The sequence below is a fragment of the Phyllostomus discolor genome, chromosome 8 (assembly GCF_004126475.2).
Source record: "Phyllostomus discolor isolate MPI-MPIP mPhyDis1 chromosome 8, mPhyDis1.pri.v3, whole genome shotgun sequence".
NCBI classification, from domain to species: Eukaryota; Metazoa; Chordata; class Mammalia; order Chiroptera; family Phyllostomidae; genus Phyllostomus; species Phyllostomus discolor.
In genome coordinates, this window is record NC_040910.2 from 107,512,540 (window position 1) to 107,536,530 (window position 23,991).

Consider the following 23,991-nt stretch of genomic DNA (forward strand, 5'->3'; position numbering starts at 1 on the left):
CCGCGCAAAACAGTTTTGCGGCGGAGACTGGAGAAAGGTCAGCTGACTCCCCCTCACCCGTCGAGGAGACTGGGGAGTGCTGAAGAGGTTCTTCTAGTACCATGAAGACAGATAAAAGGCAGAGGGAGAATCCTGAGCTTTCGGCCAAATGTGAGACTGGCGCACACATGAAAACTGAAAACGAAGAGCCATCAGGAACCCTCAGAGCCAACTCTCATCTGAATACACTGGCTTACAAAGTGCTGCCAGATTCTTGCTGTGAACTAAGTCCAGTTAGTTGCCTGACTATGGGTGGTGGGGAGGGCAATACATTTTTGTTTTCAGAGGGATGAGGTGGGAAGGGTGGCCATGATCTAGTAAAAAGAGACCTGCAAGAAGCAGAAAATATTTAGAGAACATTTTAATATATATTTTCATATATATATTTAAAGTTAAGAAAAATAAAACTAATTCAAGCCATGCCCTGTGCAAAAAAAGAAAAAGAAAAAAAAGAAAAATTTAAAGTGAGACCTGTCTGTTGTTCTAGTCTCAACTGAAGTATCACAGTCAGCTTGTTACTTTTATTTTGGAAAAGATGTAGAAGTTTCTTTCAGAAGTTTCTTGTAGAGGTTTCATTCAGAAGGCAAATGTAGCCACTTATAAAAACAGAATGGCAGGGACAGACTAGGAAAGGAAAGTCAGAGGTGAAAGGGCAGAGCCAGAAAGAAATTTTCAAAAATGAAACTAACAAGGTGACCGTTCCAGAGGGGGCTGTGAAAAGGACATGGTGGACCGAAGTCTGTTAGTCAAGTAATGGTTCAACTTTTAAATTATTCTCTTGTTCTTTTTTGTTGGGTGTTTTGTTTGTTCAAGTCTAAGATTTGGAAATGCCGACCCTTTGTTAACAAGAGCCAATGGGAAATACAGGATCCCTTCCCTCCCCCGGCCTGCTTCCGCTGGAGCCACCACCACCGCCTCCTTGGCTGGATGCTGGAAGAGCCCTCCGTGTGTGTGGACTCAGGATGACAGGGCAGCCTCCTTCTGTGGTTGCTGGGCTTGTGAACGCTGCAGTATCTTTTGGCTTTCCACATCTCTAAAATGTTTTTCAACCTGAAAGAGACCAGCCAGCCAAGGTCAGAACAGGAGCCAGGCACGGAAGGGCCTCTCAAACAGTCTGTTCCAGGTTTCAATAGCCCCAGCCTGGCGGACCAGCCCCGGGTTACTGGGGTGCCTCTGCCCTGCTGTCTGTGGGCCCTTCCTACAAGGCAGGTGGGGGTCTCCTGTTTCAGTCACATCTTTTGCAGCCTCAGCTAAGACTGGATAAAAGAAGGTGAATCTAAAAACTAAAACAGAAACTGAAGAGAGATTATTATGATTCGAAAATCCCTCTCCCCTCTTCACACAAGTACGGAACACAAAGCTGGTGGGGGATTGTAGTCTTAAACTTTTTATATCCACAATGTTGGTCTTTCAATGTTTTTTTTTTTTTATAAATGCTACAACTCAATCTAAAAAGGCAGATGCCATATGCAGAGTGGGGGACGCCAGTGGCAACTGATTTATTCCGACCAGCCCTTCCTGAGAAGAATCCAGCCTGAGGCGAGGGGAATTCCAAAAAGCCGCACACAGAGGGTCACACTGCAAACGACCGCTCACTTTATTCCACACTACCCAGTGGCTCCACCCCTGCAGGAGTGTCCAAGCCACAGCTGCAGAGCAGCACCCTGCAGGGAGGCAGGGAGGCAGGGAGGCAGGGACGCCAAGCAGGGCCTGCAGCACGCTGCCCTGCCCTGAGGCTGGAGGGCGAAGGCCAAGGAATCACCCTCTACCTAAAGTCTCACGGCTCCTTTACTTACTATTTTGCGTACATGGCTCAGTGCACTCCCCTCTTTGCCTTTACAGTTTTCCACTTGATATGGGGGTGTAATAACAACTTCTTCCATGACTATGATGTTTTTTTCTTGCCATTTACAGTCTTTAATGCTGGAAGGAAAAAAAAGAGCAGACGAAAGTTACCTCTTGCGGGCATCCCGTACCTCCTGCTGACCCCAAGCTCCCGGCTCACCACTCAGCCAACACTAGTGGCCGGCAGCCCGCAGGGACGGTGGCCAAGAAACGTTTCCTGGGCACCACTGGCCGGAACAGCAGTGAACCTGGTGCACGCTCACTCTGAGGAAGGCCCGGAAGTGTTGCTCTGAAGCATCAGGGGCCTTGGGGAAGGGAGATATATGGGGACTAAATGATAACGGGAAAATGTAGCAAAGATTATATATATTTTTAAAAAAAAAAAAGCATCAAGGGCCTGGAAAACAATAGCCAACTTGCTAGCAGCCCTAGAAGTCCAAACCCAATTGAGTTCCAGACAAAGAGCCAGGCTCAGGCCACTAGAGTCAACTGAAGTAGCAGCCCAGGGCAGGGGTTGGTAAGCTTTTTATGTAAAATAGGCCAGACAGCAAATATTTTGAGCTTTGAAGGTCATACAATCTCTGCCTCAACTACTAAACTACGCCACTGTCCCTGAAAAGCAGCCACAGAGAACATATAAACAAATAAGCAGATCTAGCCTGCTGGCTACATTTGCCAACCTTCGCCCTAGGGGGAATTGGCACTTTTAGGGAAAAACAGGAGAACAAATTCCCCATCAGTCTCCATCATACTGTGATCTGTGTGCTACCCGAACGGGAAGCCGCTCCCCAAACCGGTCCCTCTGAATTATCAGACAGCTGGACCCTCGCCAGACTGGGAAAACCCACTCCAGTTCGCACTCGGGAGCCCAGGACAGCTGACACTACGGAGGGAGTTCCCTCACATACCTGTAAACGTTCAGATACTCACGCCATGGCCACAAACGACTCTAATGCCAGCTGCCATCTGTGCACCAGACCCAGGTGGTTAAATAGGGTAACAGAAGGCAGCAGGGGGGAGGGGGGTGTCAAATGTTTCAGTTTTTCAGCAACTAGGAAAGCTAGTGGAGAGTCAAATGACTTCCGCTGTGACAAAATGCCTTTTAGGAGGCGGTAATAGGTGGCCTTCTGCTCTCCCTAACTCCTTGTGTTTACCCCGGTGTACCACTGAGAAGAGTAAAACATGTAACTTTTCCTAATAAAATTGCATAAGCTTTTAGAGAAAGGTACAAGATGAAAATAATAAAAGACAAAGAAATCACTAATTCTAAATTAAGGAATACGAGGTCTGGAAGGGACCCTTGGGGTAATCTAATCCAAACTAAGTCTTACAGAAGAAATGCGAAACGGACGCGCACAGAGGACAACTTGCCCACGATTACGCCACTCCTCTGTATGGAATGGCGGCGAGCACCCACACCCCTGGGTGCCGCGGCACTACCAACGCACTGCCCAGCTTCCCTGGTGACTTTCAGGAACACGGCTACCTGAAAGCCCGCCCCCAGAGAGCACGGCCGGGCAGCAGCACCCCAGGACGAGGGGCCCCTGTGATCCCCCAACTCACGTCTTGTGAATGGTTTGGAAGAGCTGCTGGCCCTCCAGGGAGACGCCAGCACTGATTGCATAGGCCTGGCTCAGTTTCTCCTCTTTCTCTGTCCGTGCTTTGCTGGCAAGCTAGAGTGGGGGAGAGAACAGAGACTTAGAAAATCATTCACCTTCATTCTTCCCAACAGACAGGACCCACGTTGAAGAAAGGAGGCCAGAAAACACAGGTCTGGGGTAGATTCAGTTTTCTCGGCGATCAAAAGTGAAACAAATACACAAAATATCCCTGAACAGTTACTGCTTTTCCTGGCAAAGATTCCTTCCTTCCGATATTTTAATGCCTACCACGTGCCAGACCCTCACTGTGCTGAGCCGGAGATACAGCTCAGAAGGGCACAGGGGAAACAGACTCTAAACAAAAACACCAACGAGGCAACTTTCCACAGGGGTGAGGGCCGGAGAGAACACAGAGCAGAGCAACGCGGTAAGGGTGTAACTGGGGAGCTACCCGATGGGAAGGGACGGTCAGAGGTAAAAGGTCATACAAACATTTCCGGGAAAGAAGAGGATTAAGACTACTTGTCAGCCACTGTGCTGGAGCCTCGTGTTTAGAAACCGACGCCTGCTGCACCTTCCCGAAGCAGGCCCTGAGGCTCTGAAGACTCTGCCTTCCCAGCACCATGACCTGCGCTCCCACAGGAGCCAACACTCAAGCGAACCGAACCACGGACACTGTCCACCTCCAATCTGAGCAGCATGGCACCCCTGCTCTTCGGAAAAGGGCCGCGCTCTACCCCACGTCTGTTCTTGAACTGCCCTCTAGTGGAACGACTACAGGCTGATGGAAAGAAACTTAAAACCGGCAACCCCTCCCCACAGGGCTGGGACCCTGTCAAGCCTTTGCTCCTCTAAAACGTTTATTTTTTATTTTTTTATTTGTAGACAAAGGAGAAGGGAGGGAGAAAAACATCAATGTGTGGTTGCCTCTGGTGAGCCCCCAACTGGGGACCTGGCTCACAATCCAGGCTTGTGAATCAAACTGGGAATCGAACCAGCGACACTTTGGTTTGCAGGCCGGCGCTCAATCCACTGAGCCATACCAGCCAGGGCTTCTCTAATACGTTTCTGATCCCCACCCCACACTGCTGGTTACTAGAGATGTGAAGTACAAGTTTGTTTTGAGTGTGAGACAAAATAGGCTGGACAAGATGGTCAAAACGAGAGAGAGAGAGAGAGCGAGAATGCATCCGAAAGTCAAGTGATGTGGAGACTTCCAGACACACGAACAGCTCAGTGTGCCGATGCCGCAGCACACTAGGGACATGTGCACAAACACACAACCCGTCGTGAAACACCAGCTCCTTCAATACAAAGAGAGGTAATCATACCTCCAGCACACCCCCAAGTACCTAGATACTTGGAATTCTTAAACATCTGTATTCTGCTTTAACAATGACCTTTCAAACCAGGAACCAAACGCCGTTCTACACGGGAAAAGTAAGCCAAGTGTCTTAACTGCCTGCCGGTAAAATGAAGCACTTTACTGAGGCGTGGGTTTGACTACGAAGAGAGAAAAAGAAGGCCCTCCGTCAGGTTCTCAGGGACCGGGGAGTCTCGTCCCTGCCTGTGAACTTCAGAGGACTGCCTGAGGGAGGGGGTCTGAGCGCGGAAGAGCCAGCCCAGGCACACTGCCGTCTCGGCCTCCCCAGGCCAGAGAGGGAAGGAAGGCCAAGACCCCGCGGGCGGGCGACCTGAAGCCAGAGCTCCGCGTTCACAAGGTCCCCGGGACGTGCAAACAGACAGAGCGCAGCAGTAAATAATCTTTCAAGCCCGGCCCTGCCATTTGGCCCCACCAGGCTACAGCTTCACAGAGAAATAAAAACACAGCCGACAGCATTCCTCTGAGCACCGGCGATCCCAACTGCAGCGAGAAGGCCTTGCAGCTTGAAAGCACTCGCTCTCTACGGAAAAAGAACGGCTGCTGGTGTGTTTTGAGAGGAGACCAGCAAAGCTTCCTCGGTCATCAAGAAAACCCCAGTGACAAGGCGCTTCCCCGAGTCTCCCTTTCCCACCAACCGTGCAGAAAATCTGAAGCGTCCAGGGAATGAGGGGAAACTGGAGGACAGCAGAGCTCGCCCAGATGAACCAAGCTCCTACAGAGCTCCCCGAAGCGCCTGGCGGTCAGGCAGACGTTTACTCGGTGGGCATGCAGAAGGGTCTCACTCTGAGGTCTTTTTAAAAATGTTTATCCCTGAAAACCAAAAACATCTCCCAATGTTGGGTCAGACAAAGTTCCTCCAGTGCAGCTTGTGTTAACTACATAACCTGGTTACTCAGAGTAAAATATCCTCGTCACCTACACAGTAGGTTAAAAACGTAACATCACCCATTCAGTAAGACAGAAGAGTCAGCTCAGGGAAACCAGGCATTTATGCAGAATGTTTAAGAATGGAACTCACAAATTAAGCCAAAAGAGGGCGGTGAGGGGAGGAGGCTGACAGAGGAGTCACTTTTGAATTTTTGCGAAAGGCAGAATAAAATGGATATAAATCTCAGCCAGAAGTGATTATTTTGGACAGCCTGAATAATAGCAACACAATAGTTACAGAACAATTATTTTCAAATACAGCCCTACCCCCCACCCCGATACCAGATGCCCAATCTCTCCTAAAGGCTCTGAAAACAAGACAGAACAGGTTATTTTCCGTGTCAATTCATAGTGCAAACAGATCCCCAAGCTAACTGACACAAAGGAGAGCCTTGGAAAACCCACGGAAATGAGTGTGAGCTCACAGCAGTTCCGTCTACTCCAACAGCTTCAACGCCCCTCCCTGGACCTGCAACCGTGTGCTTTGGGAGGGCCAGGTCTCCCGCAAACCCTGGAACCTCCAGCTGTCAGTTTCCACACTGTATTTTCACGGCAATCTGAAAAATGCTAACATCTTATATTCAACACATCTGCTTTCACTGGGAAGTTGTACAGGGTACATTTCTTCCACAGAGAATCCCATCAACTAGGCGTGGGGAAAATTACCCTCACAAAAAGAATAGAAAAGTGTTTCTTCTCAAAACTGGGAGGTGAGAGAGGACAGGGAGATTATCCTGTTCTTTTTAGACATGGTCCCAAAAAACGGATGAAAACGGGGGTAAGTGCATGGCCGATGTGGCTCAAGGTTGGAGTGTCCTTCTGCAAACCGAAGGGTCGAAGGTTAGATTTCCGGCCAGGGCACAAGCCTAGGGTGCGGGTTCGTCCGCAGCTGGTGTGTGCGCTAGAGGAAACTGATGGACGTTTCTTCTCCCCACTTCTCTCCCTCCTTTCCCCTCTCTCTAAAATCAGTAAGCATGCACTTGAATGAGGATAAAAAAAAAAAAAACACGTGGATAAGCCTCCTTTTGTAAAGCTCAAGTTAGCTGTTACACAGACCTAAATTTCCCCACATTATATTTTAGTAAACAAACGCATATCTATAAATGGTCTTTATTCCAAGTTAGCAAGTTTACAGTATTGTCAAACTACCAGAAGGAACCGATAAGCAGCCCTGAGAGAAGAAGGTGGGAAGGGCATCGGGACTGCGATCATTAAGTTCAGTGACTGCCACCACACTACATCCGTGCTTCAATGCGAACACGTAGGCTGCTGGCCTCTCCTAGTCAAAACTGAAGTACCAACTGCTTAGAATCTCAAAGAATATGAAAGGCACCAACTTCAAGAGGACGACTGGCTCAGGCAAACCAAAAGGCACAAACCTACAAATACTTGTTACGAACGTGCAAGTGAACCAACCGAAAGGACTGCACAAGACGACCTGTGCGCACCTGCCTCTTCCTTCACTCCGCGCGTTTCCCAGTGGAAACAGTTACTCCCAGCCTACTGACCCGTGCTTCCTCCTGGGGCCATTTTATACGTAGTGCTGGATGTGGGCAAGAGAGAAATGTGCATGAACTTGACACCAAAGCACATCAATATTAAAGGACTCCTAGTCATGCCTGCTGCTGGCCACCCCTTGAGTCAATGAATTAATAAACACCAATGGCACACATCTCTTGCTGTACTAAGCGTCGCGGAGTAGAAGCGGCCACAACAAAATCCAAACAATACACACTTCGTCTTGTTAATCAGTCACCAGCTGGGCCATCTTATTTCCACACGCCCAGTCCGGGGAAGTCCAGGTGCTGTGGGAAGCCCAGAGGGACTCTTCCTGCAAGTATTTAGCAGGCCGTGACAGCTGATACAACAAGGGAAGCGGAGCCTGGGGAGGAACCCACTGGACGTGACCTACTGACTCCAATGAGCCACTCACAGTTTGTCTTCTCTCCGTGCTCGGGCCTTCCAACCAGCTGCCCTCCCCGAGGGGTTAGCGAGCACGGCAGCTGCTGCCCTGGAGCTGCCAGCGCTGCCTGCAAGGCCTGGTGGGGCTCAGGCGTGGCAGCCCAGCACGGCCCGGGACAGCTGCCACGCTAAGGGCCCATGCGTGCTCCGGCTATTTCAATTCTGCGGTGCACTTTGGAAAGCTCTCATCTTTGCAACAAAACAATCTCTTAAAAAGTGTTTCTTTCAACTACCAATACCCGCAAGTCTCCTAGTTTCCCTAGCTGAAAGCTCTTATATGAAAGTTTCTAAGAAAATACCATTCTTTACAAACTTAGATAGTGGGGAACTCAAAAACCATAGTATCCCACTTGAAGTTGTGCCCTAGAATACATAAAAATAAATGAAAACATTGAATCTAGCACTGAGCGGTACAGCCAAAAAGGCCTGGCAATGAACACTAAAATTCTAGGGGCTAGACTTGTTGAGCGAGAGTTACCCCACACTAGGCACAAAGCTACACTTCACATGTGTTAAACGTTTTACCAGCCCTGGCTGGTGTGGCTCAGGGGACTGAGAGTCGGCCTGCCAACCCAAAGGTCACCAATTCAATTCTCAGTCAGGGGACACGCCTGGGCTGTGGGCCAGGTCCCCAGTTGGGGGCACAAGAGACAACCAATGTATGTTTCACACATTGATGTTTCCTTTTTTCCCTCCCTTTCCCCTCTCTGAAAATAAATAAATAAAACTTTAAAAGACAAAACATCTCTGTACAACAATTCTATGAAATGGGGACTAAAATTACTACTATGTAATAAACGCAGAAACCAGGCACAGCCGTGAAGAACTCGCCCAAGTTTACGGAGCTATGCAAGCAGGAGAGCGGGTCTGAACCCGGTCTGATTCCAGAGGCTGTGTCCTCAACCCTGCACGCTACTCGAACAGTTCCATCAAAGAGGAATACGCCTAAATTATTGTTAAAAATAGTTATCAATTTGAATGCAAAAGAAAAAAATTGTTTTACTCCTCAACCGAGGATATGTTTATTGATTTTAAAGAGAGGGAGGGAGGAAGGGAAAAAGGGAGAAAAACATTGACTGGTGGCCTCCTGTACGTGCCCTGCCCGGGAGTCAAACCTGCAACTTCTGGTGCATGGGATGATGCTCCAGCCAACTGGCCAGGGGGGAAACATTTTTTAAAAAGGAAAATATCTTTTCTTTTTTTTTCCCCTCGTCATACCACCAATGGAAGCGAAACAACTCGACATGCTGCCACTTCACCCGAAAGCGGCGTTTTTACTTTGCCCCTTCTTGACGGTTCAGTAGGAAAATATCTTAAGACGCAGCTTCCACCTTCTTTATGTCAGTAAATTCTAGCATTTCCATTAATGTCCCCCCAGAACACAACTGTCTACCTTTCAGTGAAGAATCTCTTCTGAAAAGGGCCCCAGTCTCACCCTAAATGTCAAGAACATTATTTCTTTAGTTAAAGGTAATTCACAGCACCCTGGCTGGTGTGGCTCAGTGGATTGAGAGCCCGCCCAGGAACCAAAGGGTCGCTGGCTCACTTCCTGGTCAGGGCACATGCCTGGGTTGCGGGTCAGGTCCCCAGATGGGGGTGCGCTGGAGGCAGCTGCACCTTGATGTTTCTCTCCCTCTCTTTCTTTCTCCCTCCCTTCCTCTTTCTAAAAATAAAATAAACAAAACCTTTATTTTAAAAATTAAAAAGGTAATTCAGAGGAGTGTTTTCAAAAGAACACACCCTGTGAGAGAAAGCATTCCGGGTCCAGACTGACAGGCAGGCCCCAGACCCACCGTTTTCCGGCGCACAAGACTAGAGGGGGTAAGTCAAGCATCGCTCCTGCACGGGGATGTTGAGCGCGGAGCCCCGGCCGGGTGGCTCAGGCGGCTGGAGTGTCATCTCACACACCAAAAGGCTGCGTGCGGGTGGGATCCCCAGCAGGGACACACACGGAGGCAACCAACCGGTGCTTCTCTCTCACACCATTCCCCCCCCCCCCAGTTCCTTTCTCTCTAAAATCAAAAAATATACATCCCCAGGTGAGGATTTTTTTTTAAAAAAGGTAAAAGAAGATACGCCGAGGGCTTTGAGCTACGATGGACAGCTCGAGCCCAGTGGCCAGAGCACCGGCCGGTCTCCAGACTCCAACCACACGAGCCCCGTCGATCATCCCAACATCGCCATCAGGCCCAGACCAGCACGCAGTCAGTCAGTGCCGCAAGCACAGTCTCTCTTCCACTCGGTTTGAAACAAAAACTAGCTGTCAGCAAAGTCAATAGCTTTTGCTACCTTATTTGCAGTGACATCACCAAATGTATTTGTAGCTATAACCGACCTCCTGGGCACCAACAGGGCAATTTCCTAGCCCTGGGACCCTGAACCCAGTACTGGCTCTGTCACTGAGAAAACTGGCTGGGAAGTAAGCTGCAATGTGACTGTAACAATCTACCTCTGAAGTGTTCGCTCAAACCACACAGGGCTCCGAGGACAAAGGGAGGGAACGTGGCGAAAGCGCTAGGAAAGCTGTGAAGCACTACACACATACTAGCTGTTGACATCATTCCTGTAACAGCAGCAGCAGCAGCAGCAGCAGCAAAGAAAGCAGCCTGTGGGTCCTTTCAGAAAAGCACATATAATCCAACCTTCCTTCAGCCAATGAGGGTCGAGTTCTTCCTTCTGGCTTCTGTAAGAGCTGCTAAAGCGGCGGTGAGCCCTACACGGAGCACCTTCTGAAACCCAAATGAAGCACGCACACTGAAAGACGCCTTGCCTTTGTGCGACAAAACGGGGGCCCCGCTCTCGGAGTGAAGTGTTGATTGTGTTCCCTGACAGTAAAGGAGCCACAGCTACTGCTCTCGGGGCTCTGAAGAGAGCAGGGAAAGCGAAGTAAAACAGAACAGCACCCCCAACCCCCCAAAAAGAGACTACAGCTCAAATCCCTGCCTACCACTCACTAGCTGTATGAGCGAGCCTGAGCCTTAGTCCATCTGGGGCCCATCCTGAAGGGTTATTTTTTTTTTAATTTTTATTAATTTTTAGAGAGAGAGAAAAGGGGGAAGGGAGGGAGGGAGACAGAAACACTGATTTGTTGTTCCACTTATTTATGCATTCATTGGTTGATTCTCGTATGTGCCCTGACTGGGGACTGAACCCACAACCCTGGCATGTCAGGACGATGCTCTAACCAGCTGAGCTACCTGGCCAAGGCCTGAAAGGTTATTGTTGGGAGTCCAGTGAGGCATACGGCCAACCCTTGAACAACACGAGTTTCAGTTATACGCAGGTTTTGTTCAACTGACCCACGCACGCACGGACGCACGCACATGGTTCTGCATATGTGGACGGCCTCTGTGGTTACACCGCATCTTCAACTGCAGGGGAGGCTGCCGCCCCTAGCCCCTTGTCGTTTCAGGGTCAGCTATAAAGCACCTGACGCCAACAGTGGCACCTTGCTAGTCCTTTCCTCCCTTTTTACAGCAACCTCCAGTTTGGCTCAATGACAGAAAATCAAGTTTCTAAGATGCAGAGATGAACACGTTGGGCACCTCCCCAATCAGCTCGATTATATTTAACTCCCCTCCCTTCATCTAATAAATTACCATTTATTCTTCAGGACCCTCCCCTGTCGCTGCGCCTGAGAAGCCTTCCCTAAAATGCCCACTACTCGATGCCAAGAGCGCGCAAACAGCAGCCCGTGAGTCAAGTTCAGCCAACCGCTCGCTTCAGTTAAGTTTTACGGGAATGACCGTGACCATCTGTTTACATCTTGTCTGTGGCTACTTTCGCTACAGAGGGAAAGCTGGGTAGTCATGACGGAGAGGTAATGTAGAGCCCACAAAGCCTGAAATATTTACCAAAGGGACCTTCACAGACGAAGTCCGCCGCCCCTGCTCTACGCTGCTCTACGCTGCCACAGCACCTCGCCCCCTTCTCCACCAACACCGCACTGCCAGTGTCACCACCAAGATAAATGCTGCCGTCCCTCACCAGTCCCTACAGGCCTGAGGTTCTTAAGGGCAAAGGCAGTGTCTTAATCGCCCTGACGTTCCCAGCACCTGGAAGGGAGGGAGCGCGACAGGGAAGGTGGGTGAAAGGAAGAAAACCTGACTGTCAGCGATTCACGGAACTAACAGTTCCCAGGGGTTAAGTGACTAACACGAGGTCTCACGATTCATCAGCAGCCCCAGCTATAAAAAGACCCCAGTTCTTCAAACTCCCCACAGTCTACCACACCACACTGTTAGCTCTCGGTGTAGCGTGTAGATCCTTCACATTCCCTAGTTGAGGTAAAATCTGCTTCACTCTCTAGGACAGTTTCCGGTACTCACCTAAGCTAGTCCCCAAATTCCAGTGCTAGGACACTGCACCATTTGCCCTGTGCCTGTTCTCTGCCAGGAAAATGAAACCAGCTAAATATCCCTTTCTCAACACCGAAGAGATGCCACCGCTGACCCGACAGCACAGTCCTTGTCTTGAACTGTCTCCGTGTCGGAGACACAGAGGGCAGAAGTGGCTGCCCTGTGCGTGACGACGCACCACGGCACAGCTCTGCCCGAGCACCTGGGCTCAGCGATTGGTCTTTTCAGGAGGACAGCAGCGCTGATGCCACGGTATCCAGACCCCCAGGCCCCATAATACCAAGAAAGCCCTTTTCAGCCCTGACTGGCATGGCTCAGTTGGTTAGGTGTCGTCCCGCAAAGCAAAAGGTCACCAGTTCAATTCCCAGTCAGGGCACGGACCCAGGTTGAGGGTTTGGTCCCTGTCAGGGTGGGTAAAAGAGGCGACAAATAGATGTTTCTCTCCCTCTTTTTCCCTTACCTTCTCTTTAAAAAGATAAATAAAAAAATATAAAAAAAGAAAGAAAGCAAGCCCTTGCCCTGGCTGGTGGAGCTCAGTGGATTGAGCACTGGCCTGCAAACCCGAAGGTTACAGGTTCGATTCCCAGTCAGGGCACATGCCTGGGTTGTGGGCCAGGTCCCCAGGTGGGGGCATGAGAGGCAACTGATTGATATGTCTCGCACACATCAATGTTTCTCTCCTTCTCTTTCTCCTTTCCTTCCCTTTTCTCTAAAAATAAATAATATCTTTTAAAAAAATAAAGAAAAGAAAACAAGCCCTCCTCAGAACCAAATTCTTGACCAAATGAAGGAGATGCCCGTCAGGACCTGCAGTACTGGGTTAGCTGGCTGCCATGCACTCCAGCCTGTTTCCAAAGGCTAGTGATTTAAAAAATGGCAGCCACCCTACCTCTCGGACTGCACCTGACACCACCACTCCTGAGCAGTGCTGGGCTCAGCCTCTTCACCCCCACCGTGTCTCCCTCACACCCCTGCAGGGAACAGCCGCCTGCTCAGAGCCAGGTGCAGACCTCAGCGGTGGACTCTAACCTGGGAGTGTAGCCTTTATCAAGTGAGATAACAGGTTAATAATGGTTACATGTAACTACGTAAGTGGTATACACTATAGTTTCTAGAAACCAGAAAAATTTTAACAAATAAGTCTTGCTTTCACCCTGGCTGGTATGGCTCAGTGGTTGAGTGCACGCCTGCGAATCAAAGGGTCGCTGGTTCGATTCCCAGTCAGGGCTCATGCCTGGGTTGCGGGCCAGGTCCCCGATGGGGGAGCATGCAGGAGGCAACCATGCACTGATGTTTCTGTCCCTCTCTTTCCCTCTATAAAAAATGAATAAATAAAATCCTTAAAAACAAATCTTGCTTTCACTAGACAAGTAATTATTTCCCTTCCTACATTTACACATAACATGAATACCTCCTACCAGTATACACACACCTAAACATAAACATACGGTGGCTGGGTTATCTGATTAGCCTCGGTGACAGCTCCATACCTTAGCACAGTCGGGTCAAAACATCCGGTCAAGGGCCTAGCTAACAGGGTAAGTCCATGAACACAGGCCACGATGCAGTGTCTATCAGCTCCCCCAGGAATCTACTCATACTTGAGGATTAATCCTCAAATAACCAGAATCACAGGCTATGCTAAATCTTAGCTTTGAAAGTGGTGGGACTTCCTACAGTGTGACGTCATACCTAACAGTGAGGTACGGACGTCCATTTCTTTCAAAAGTGAACTCTGTGCCTCTTCCACTTTCTCAGCCTTACCAGGCCCCTCCACGCACTGACCCATCTCCAAATACCCTGTTTATCCAAAGGCAGCCAACTCATTCTCCGTGACCAGGGTCTGCAGATAAGATCGAGTCTCTCCCTGGTTCTATCTGATCATTCACTGTATGCTTGTAAGGTTTAAACAAGTAATAAAACAAGAGGCTGACAGCTCATCCATGTATTTCAATTTTCTACGTTTTGTCCTTTTCCTGCCTCCCCAACACAAACGTCTCCTCCAGAAAGTGCTCTCCAGCTCGGCCAAGTAGTGAGGCTCCCATCTCATACAACGCACTGGGTGTGTTTATCTGCACAAACGAACGCATACACTTGTCCTGGCTGCGCCCGAGAGCTCCTCCCTCGGAGTCTCAGCGGCGGGAAGCACAGCCTCCCAGGTTCTGTGACCGCTCCCTCTCACCTCCAGCACTCAGGCAAGTGTGCAGCCGCGGCGTACCACTGCCCTGGAAATTCAGGTTCATTCTGGACACCAACAAGAAGTCTCTTATTAAAAACATCTTTTAATTGTAAGATGTTACATATTAATGGTATCCAATACAACTTTGATTTCCCCCAGTCCTGGGCTGGCAAGTTCCAGTATCCGAATGAATGAATGCGGATCCAGTGCCGGGAAAGGCTGACACAGTAACAGCACCAACGCGCTCAGCTGCGTTCCCTTCGCCGTACTGCCACCCCTCCCCCTCTCACCCCTTATTCCATAATTCCAGGAACGCCAGTTGGCTACGCACAGCCGACGCGGGAGCAGAGAACTAACACCTGCTAGGTCTAGTCAACTGGACCAATCCTCGTAACAACTCTATGAGACAGGTACTAACATTATCTCACTTTTCCAGGGAGGAAACTGATGCTGGGCAAGGTTCAATGGCAGAGAAGTGACTTTAAAGACTTGTCTGAGCTGGCTGGTGTGGCTCAGGGGATTGAATGCAGGTCTGCGAACCCAAAGGTTTGTGGTTCGATTCCCACTCAGGGCACATGCCTGGGCTGCAGGCCAGGTCCCCACTTGGGGGAGTGCGAGAGGCAACCAACCGATGTATTTCTCACACATCAAATGTTTTTTCTCCCTCTCTTTCTCGCTTCCTACCCTCTCTAAATAACTAAAATCTTTTTTCTTTAAATTGGAAAAAAAAAGACTTATATGCTTGGTTCCAATGTTCTTTCCATGCTGGCCCTGACCACACAACAGGTGTGTCTCTCAGAAACATTACTCCGGATCACAGGTATTTAGGTGCTCGTTTCATGTCATGGAACTACTGTGTAAGCTTCCTGGGCTAAAAACACAGAAACAGGAAACACACAGGACCTTGCCGTCAAATTACCAGACCCGAGTTCAAATCCCAGCTCTGTTACTGCCGGTTGTAGACCTCGAGCTAGTGACTCATCCTGCCTGAGCCTCCGTTTACTCTTCTCTAGGATGGCGACGCACCCGCCCCGTAAGAACCACCGCTGGGGTTGAAGGAGATGTCTCCAAAGGCTAGCTCAGGGCGTGGCATGTGTAAGCATCAGCTCCCGCACCACTGGCCACATAATCTCGCACGAGTCACGTAAATGGGACGACGACATTTGCCATCTGTTACACTAAAAGGAAAAGAACACACTCTAAAGACCACAGCGTTGCTGTGAGGATGAAATGAGATGTGTCAAAGGTCTTTGTAAACTATGAAGCATTAGAAAAATGTCAGGTATGGTCCCCAGCTTAGCACAGTGCCTTGCCCAAAAACAGATTGCAGTAAATGTTTGATAAATGCTACGTTAAAGAGAATTTTGTTAATGTGGACATGTCCCAAATCATCATATTTTTTTAATTTAAAGAGAGAGGGGAAGGAGGAAGGAAGAAAGAGAGGAAGAGAAACATCGATGTGAGAGAGAAACGTGGATCGGTTGCCTCTCACACGCGCCCCAGCCAGGGACCAAGCCCGCAAGCTAGGCATGGGCCCTGACCGAGAATCAAACCAGTGACCTTTCCCTTTGTGAGACCGTGCCCCGTCCACCAAGCCACACCGGTCAAGGCCCAAACCATCTTTCCAGAGCCCTGCTAACACGTGCACATTCTTCATCCCCAGAAAACAAGGGGCGAAGTCAGCTCACAGGACCTTGTTAAGAATCCCCTTAATTCACCCTACCATGAGGACCCTGGGGCTCTCACCCTCAAGCAGTATTTCGGCTTTCCTCATGACAGAGCAAACTAATAAGCCACGTGGCAAATAAACTGAACCTCACTTATGTTTGGCTTTGGTGCACTTTTATACTTTTATGCAAACGCTTTTGTCTAACAGTCGGGAAATTTGGAACATTTTAAGAGGTACAATGTTACTGTGGAGAAAATGATATTCAAAACTTCCACCTTATGCAACTCCACTGTCCTCTTCCAAGCTTCCTCTTACATCCCACTGCTGTGGACAGACATAGGACTTCTCAGCCCGCAGTGAACTGCCAACAGAAAGCAAAACAGGCTCATCTCCAACTGCTAGTGCATACCTTCTCTAGCTGGGCTGGAATTTAGTATTTCCTTTAAAAGGCCTTCTCTTCCATTTCCTGCTGGGTCGGAGCAAACAAATACACAGTTTATATCAACAGGTTCAATGAAACAGAGCAATTTACTACGTCAGCAAGATGAGCCAGTGTGTGATGGCATCTCCCACCGGAGGTGGAGGTCGCAGGCAGCGCTCCCCTCGACTGTGAGCACCAGCAGTTCTCTCTCGGGGATCTCGGGGTGCCTCAGGTCTTTCTAACATGCTTAAACAGTCCTCCCTCTTCAAAAACCCCAAGTCCATGCTCTTAAATAAGATGATCTTTTCATGTCATTTAAGCAACATGTTAACAGCTGCGCAGATTAGCCGTTTCCAGTGACAGCCCAGCAGGCTCTTCCGACCCTAAGTGAGGGCCAGGAGGGATCACAAAGCGGCCCCGAAGGTGGGCTTCTGGGGAAAACCAACACGGCTTCCTCACAAACAACTCTACAGATGGAAGAACTGGAAGGAAATCCACAGACGGCCCTCCAACCTAACTTCAGTTTTCAGTGTCTGACGACTCTTCCCCGTGTGCCTTTTTCAAGACTTGGCACGCAGGCCACAATGTTAAGAAAAGTAAAGATTTCCGGCATTCCTCAACCTATTACTTCCCATTGCTTTCTTGAACAAGGGGATAAACTACTAGCTTACAACAATGCTAGCAAACAAATAAAACTGACAAGCAGAAAGCACAATCATAAAAGCAAAGATAAACTACAAACTAAATAACCACAAACTACAGGGTGGGGCAAAGCAGGTTTCCAGTTCTGAGTACATGAAACAGAGATTATTTTTGTAATATTTACTCATTCTTGTATTATTTTCCATACAAAGAACTGTTAACCCTACTTTGCCCCACCCTGTATTCATACGTGAGGTCAAAGGTAAGAGGACATCTTGACGACCCCAGCCGCCCACTCTGAGCCCCCTGGGATGACCGCACACTTGTGGGTCACAGCGCAGACATCAGCATCTTTCAAATTTGGGGGAATCATTTCTCAGGTCACCTTTCCTCTACTAATCACTGAAGGTCATTGATTTAGTGACGGACTTCATATACCACATAAACACCTCGAATAACTTCAAATGTACTTCTCTCAACATACTAGGAATGAACTATTTCACTTGAATCTTTTTAAATCTCTTCAGATACTAAAAGACAACCTAAAGAGTTCCTATACTCTAGAAGGAGGTACCTGACTAAGCCAGGGCTTCAAAAATATTTGTTTCTAAGAATGGGATGTTCTGTCCACAACAGCCTTTAATGTGAAACCCCAGATGCTTCCGAACCTGTCCACAGCCATCACTAAAACATGTGGTACTTCCCTGGAATCTGGAAAGAAGGGAGTTCTGTATCTGAGGTAACCACATTCTGCTAGCCTCAGTTACCATCCATTGTTTCGGCTGCCCTTGCTCCGCTCAATTCTTAGCAAACACACCACTTTCCCAAGACAGGCAAGAGAATATATGTTATGCCCTGGCTGGTGTGGCTCAGGGGATCGAGCACCCGCCTGCAAACTGAAAGGTCGCTGGTTCAACTCCCGGTCAAGGCACATGCCCGGGCTGCAGGTCAGGTCCCCAGTTGGGGGCCTGCAAGAGGCAGCTGATCGATATTTCTCTCCCTCTTTCTCCCTCCCTTCCCCTCTCTCTAAAAAATAAATAAATACATAAATAAAATCTTTTTTAAAAAGAGAGAGAGAGAATACACATTATTAAAAGACTCCTCTGGAGGGAAAAACTTCCACCACACCAATTCAAGAGACTTACGGAAGGGCAGGCGCTACTAAAATTGAAAGCCTAACTTACTCGCTCAACAAATATCTATTGAACACCTACTCTGTGCAACGCTCTGTATATTCAGTGATGAACAAAACTGGTATAGTTCCCATCCTGACAAAAAAAAATTGATGATAGAAAAAAGTAAACAAATGATAACACAATTATAATTACCAAAAGGCTATGACTAGGGCAACCTTAGGACCCAATGTGCCCAGGACACACTGATCTATACTTGTCTCCGTGTAACCCAGAGAATGTCCCAGGTTGGACTATAAGTGATAGGTCAAAGGATAAGCTAGTATAAGAGAAAATAACAGAGGCAAATTACTTTAGCCTGGGTAAGCAAAGCCTCCTTGGAAGAGGTGCCATTCCCCTAAGTCCTGATGGGTGCGGCTCCAGTCATTTTGGAAGGAAGGTTCCAAGTACAGGAGACAGCAAAGGCTACAAGAAGGCCTGGAGTATTATGATGATTATTATTCAACATGATCTTTGGCTGATAGAACTGAAGAGTCAAAAAGTGATTTGGGGGTTCCCAGAGATCAATTTGTACATCAGAGATTAAAATATCCTAAATCTCCAATTCTGTTAGACCTCAAAATTCAAACGTAAAGAAGCTCCAAGCGTAATGAGGCTCCAAGGCAGTGGTTTTGAGATTTTTTGTAGGTCATGAATCCCTGAGAATCTGACAAATACTCTTTACCTCCCTCCCTTCCTACAGACAGGACAAATATATAATCACGTGTACATGCACACACAATCTCAGGAGTTTCACAGGCAACTGCCCTGCCCGACCCCGCCAACTCCAAAAGTTCACTAATAGACTCCAGCTTAAAAGAAAAAAAAAGTCCCCTTTCACAAAGGACAAAAAGCAAGCTCTCAACTCTATTTCTCTGTTTGGGCATTAATAGGGGTATGGGAATCAACCAATGAATGCATGAATGGATAAACAACAAAAATTGATGTTTCTCTCCCCCCATAACCAATAAAAAAATAAGAAAAAAATTCCTTTAAAAAAAGAGATCAGAAGAAACAATTTTAAGTCAATGAAAAAAATAACAATGAATAATGTATGTATTACCAAGAGTCAATAAGACTCAATTTTCCCACCATTTCAGAGAGCCAGACTACCGTCAAGTCCTTACCTTACTAACATTGAGTGAAGCTAGGGGAGGAGGGGTTTCTGTTCGGTCATTAATTATTTCCACTTCTGAAACATACTGTAAGTTTATGAGCAAGATGTCTGCGTGGTTGGGCTTTCCACTGGAAGAGGGACATTCTGGTGAAAAAACAAAGTTAAGGAAAACACGGGCAAGCAGAGCGCTGACACACCCCAAAAGGGACACAGAAAACACAATTCACACAAGGCTTGTGGACAGGTGTACCGTGAGCAAGAGCGGGGAGCCTTACACGAATCACACGCTCCCCATGAAATCTCTGCCTGTCACCCTCCTTCTGTTTAACCTCATAATCAAAAGATCTCAAGCTTTTCAAAGCCACGTACAATTAAAATTAGAAGCCTCAAAAGGATTTCTGTCACCTTCTCAACCGGTTTTATGGAGAGGCATAATGTGGTTTTAATGCCTTGTGCATACTCTTTGTCTTGAACCTAAAGAACCACACAGAAGAGGCAGTGCTTCCTGCTCTTGGTGCAATACTCCCTTTATCTTCACAGTGCTCATCGCTTTTTCAGATTTGAGAATTCCCATTTTGCAGAGGAGAAAAATATAGAACTATAGCACTACAAAAGAAACTGACTCAGGTGACCCAGCTAGTTAACCCATTCATTCATTCATTCATTCACTCAATCTCCAACCATGTATTAAGAGCATACTGTATGCCAATTAAAAGCAGACTCATTCCTCATTCCCAAACCCTTCCATCTAAACCATTAATTTAAAAGGTCCTATCTGGTACAGGTATAAATTCTTGTATTTAAAAAAAAAGCAATTGTTCTTGCTGTATAAGTTTCAGAGGCCATCTCCTAAGCTAGAAATCTACAACTAGTGGTTAAATGAATTAAAATACTTGCCACTCAAATGCAGCAAACTCAGTAGGAAACTTCCTTTTGAAAGATGCTATAAAGGATTACTCCTCAAAAAAAAAAATCTAAATAAACCCACTTGTGGCTCAAATAAAAGGGGAAGGGGTGGCCCATTTATTACAACCAGGAAATATTTTGTTTCCAAGACTGAGTTTCCTGGAGTAACTCAGAAATCATTTCCATCCCAAGGAAGCAGGCCACCTTTTCCATTCTGTGTATCACTGCTACTTTCAAAAGGGGAGGCTACTTCTACGGAAGAGTCACGACTCCATGTGTGCTCGGCTGAGCAAGAGAACGTAACTTAACTCTTTCACCTGTAACCCACACATCAACATAAGCCCCTGAAAAACGTGGTCCTCTATCTGGACCAGTTTTCCAATGTAAACATCCCCCAAACAGCAATTTCCAAATGACTGAGAAACCTAAAATTCAGCACTCCTCGACCCCCATGGCACCACGCATACACACACGAACCAGCAAATCGAGCCCTTATCCCCAGTTCAGATACGAACTCTGCCCTTCAGTTACTCACCCCTCCAAACAGGCAAGGCCCATTTGGTCACCACCCCATCGCCTTTCTTGGACCAAATCCCATCAGTAGACACCCCGATCCTAAACTGCATATTCTTCCCTTGCCCTATTAGCAGTTCCTTACTCTACACACCCCATCCCCACTTGATTTTATCCGCCCCCCTTCCATCCAGGTTCCAACCCCCCAACCCCCTCCCACGACCAGCCCCTCTCCAGATCACTGTGTCCCCTCTCATATCGTTCCCCCTCGAAAAGCCATCGCGTGTCAAGTCCCCCTCCACCCACCGACCCTCGCACCGGGCCCAGCTCCTACAAGGGGGAGGAGGAGACAGGGTCCCCAAAGCGGATCGAGGGACCCACGAGAGGGGGAGGGGAGCTCAGGGCCGTGCGCATGCGCTCCGGGCGCCGCGGTGGCCGGTCGCCCCTAGGCCCGGAGAGGGCCCCAGCCGCTGCCGTCGTCCCCCACCCTTCCACCGCCGCACATACACGCCGGCCCGGCCTCGGGCTCCGCGCACGGAAGGATACTTAAAGCCAGCATTTTGGACTGGTAGTCGAAGGCTACCACCTCGCCCTGCAGCCGCTGCTCCTGGCACGTCCGGCACGACACCTGGCTCCCAACGCTGAAGTACTCGCCCGGAGGAGCCGCCATCTTGGGAGAGCAGCCGCGGCCGGCGGCGGCGGCGGCGGCAGCAGCGGGCGAAAGCCGGGCGCCCAGTGAGCGCCGCGCCGCGACGCACGGCGCGATGACGTCACGCGCCGGGGCGTGGCCTGGCGCTGGGTGGGGCGAGAGCCTAGGTGGAATAGGAAGGAAGAGAAAATAAAGGGGACGCTGAATAATTAGCGTCCACTGTACGCTACTGTACCCGCTTGATAAAGTACTTGTAGGGTCCGTTTTAGAAGTTAAATAACCTACGTGGAATGAAAAGGTAAAGAAGGAAGGAACTGTGGCCTCCATCATATACACGCCTTGACACAGAGTTTGCTGAATGAACTGTATTTCACATGTGAGGAATCTAAGGTCCAGAACACTTAACACGAAACTTGCCCAAAATGATTATACTTCGTTACAAAATGGTAGAGGGAACTTTTCATTCTGGGTTTGTTTTTCGTATCCTATTTCTTTATTCCTTCTGTATTAACACTTACTGAGCATCCTCATTTTACAGGTGAAGAAACCAAGTCTTACAGAGACTAAGCTTATCCAGGGCCTCACAACTAGCAAGGATTTGGTCTCCCTGTTTCCAAAGACGGCGCAGTTTACACTAGACTATATTAGATAATACCTCCTAGAGTAGTTAGGAGGTTAAATGAGGTGAAGTGTATAAATGCATGGCATGTCGTAGGTAGATAAATGACAGGTATTCTATGATCACTCATCACCCTTAGAATTCAGGATGCTTCTCCATCTCAGTTCTGTCTCGCCATCTTCTCTAGAAAGCCAGGTAAAGAGCAGGAGTAAGAGGCAGTGGTAGTGACAGGGTGCCTTGGGGCAAGAGTGTGGCCCACCCATAGTATATGTAAGTACTATGTAAATTAATTTTTAAGCCCTGTATCACCAATTGCCATCCCTAACCTACCTGTCCTCCACCCCCCATATAGAAATTCTGAAGCGTCACGGATGAGTAACAAAAGGTTGACCTTTCTCTAGACCAGAGGGAGGCAAAGAGCCAAACCCTGGAACCACTTAACCTGAACAAAGTTCAGAAGTGCCTGCTTGCCCTGCAAGAGACATCAGCTTCCTAATATTGAGTGTATGTTGTTAGCACAATCATTTAGCAGGAATAAACATACTGATCTTTCATACTTGTGTTTACTCAGAGATCTTTCATGTCTGGCCCCCATAACAAGTCATGTGTGACTGCCACTCCACTTTTTATATGGCATTGTGATTATAGGTTTTCACATATAACTGCCAGGCATGGTTCAGAAAGGCTTCCTGCAGGGAATGAAAAATCCAAGACCTGAAGGAAAAGTAGGGAAAGAGAGTGTTCTATGCAAGAGAAACAGTGTGTGCCAGGACACCTAAGATGAGAGTCTGATGATTTCAAGGAATATAGAGTAGCTCCAAAATACTATGAAATGGAGTTTAAAGGTAGTCTGTCAAAGGTGGTCTGGCTAGAACCCAGAGCTAGCTTTCAAGGACAGAAAATTTAGGTTTTAACCCTGACCGGCGTGGCTCAGTTGGTTGAGCGCTGTTCCATAAACCGAAGGGTCGTTGGTTTGATTCCTGGTCACAGCACATGCCTGGGTTGTGGGCTGGGCCCTCGGCCTGGGTGATTGATGTTTCTGTCCCTCTTTCTCCCTTCCTTCCTCTCTCTCTAAAAATAAATAAATAAAATCCTGAAGAAAAAAAAAAGAAAGAAAATTTAGGCCTTCTCCATTGGGCAATTGAAAAACATTTATCAAGTGCATGAAATGAGATTTACATCCAGCTTGCGTTTCCCACAACTTTTGGATTCATGAAGTTCATCTCTTCCCAAGAAGAATCCAGATTTACATTTATATTTTCATACATCCATCAGAAAACTCTCCAAGAACAAAGTTGCTTGAGGGAAGGAACTGAGTAGTCGCTTCAGCAGTCTCCTGCCACATGCCCCTCTGCCTCCGTGCAGGGCCTCGCCCAGAATAGCTGAGGTTTCTATTTTCTGGGTGTGTTCGTCCGTAAGATTATTCCAAATTTTGTTGGGGTGTGTGCCCTTTTTCTTCCAACACACCTATTATCTCCTGGTTTATCTGCTCCACGGGATTTGGGAAGACAAGAGGATGCAAGGAACGGGACGAGGCAAGCCTAGAACTGGTGGTATGACTTAGGCCGTCCTGTGGGTAAGAATGTGCAAGGCTTTAGGAAGGATTCCTCACAATCAAAAGGCTTGTCTGTGAGCCTCAAAATCAGTAGTGGATGAATTCGGGCGGGAGAGTTTCGGGCTTGAGGAGGAAGGCACGGGCTGTTCAGTGGTGTGTGTAAATTTAGAATCCCATTTCAACAACGTGGAATGCCCGGCTCCCCGGTGGAGGAGGTGTCCATAGCCCCCTCTCCAAGAGATCTCAGGATATATTTGGAGGGTAGCAGTACTGAAGAGGGGGGTTCCGATCTGCAAGGGATCCCGGCCCTGGAAATTACACATCCATCTTCGCTGAGCGTGCTGCAGACCCTGAGGTTACTCCACCTCTTCACCCAGAACAGCGCCAGTAGCCACTTCTACGCCTGAAGCCCACGTGCCAGCAACAGCGGCCA

At 48.2% G+C, this 23,991-nt stretch overlaps 1 protein-coding gene across 1 annotated transcript; it reads right to left on the minus strand.

The window, feature by feature from the left end:
* Nucleotides 1–317: 317 nt before the first annotated feature.
* LSM12 (LSM12 homolog) lies at nucleotides 318–21,480 on the minus strand. The gene is made up of 5 exons (XM_028520608.2): nucleotides 21,282–21,480; nucleotides 19,327–19,460; nucleotides 3,448–3,557; nucleotides 1,836–1,962; nucleotides 318–1,089 (listed from the first exon to the last, which is right to left on the minus strand). Exons 1-5 carry the CDS (start codon nucleotides 21,403–21,405, stop codon nucleotides 997–999), a joined length of 588 nt encoding a protein of 195 aa, XP_028376409.1. The 5' UTR covers nucleotides 21,406–21,480; the 3' UTR covers nucleotides 318–996.
* Between the last annotated feature and the right edge of the window lie 2,511 nt (nucleotides 21,481–23,991).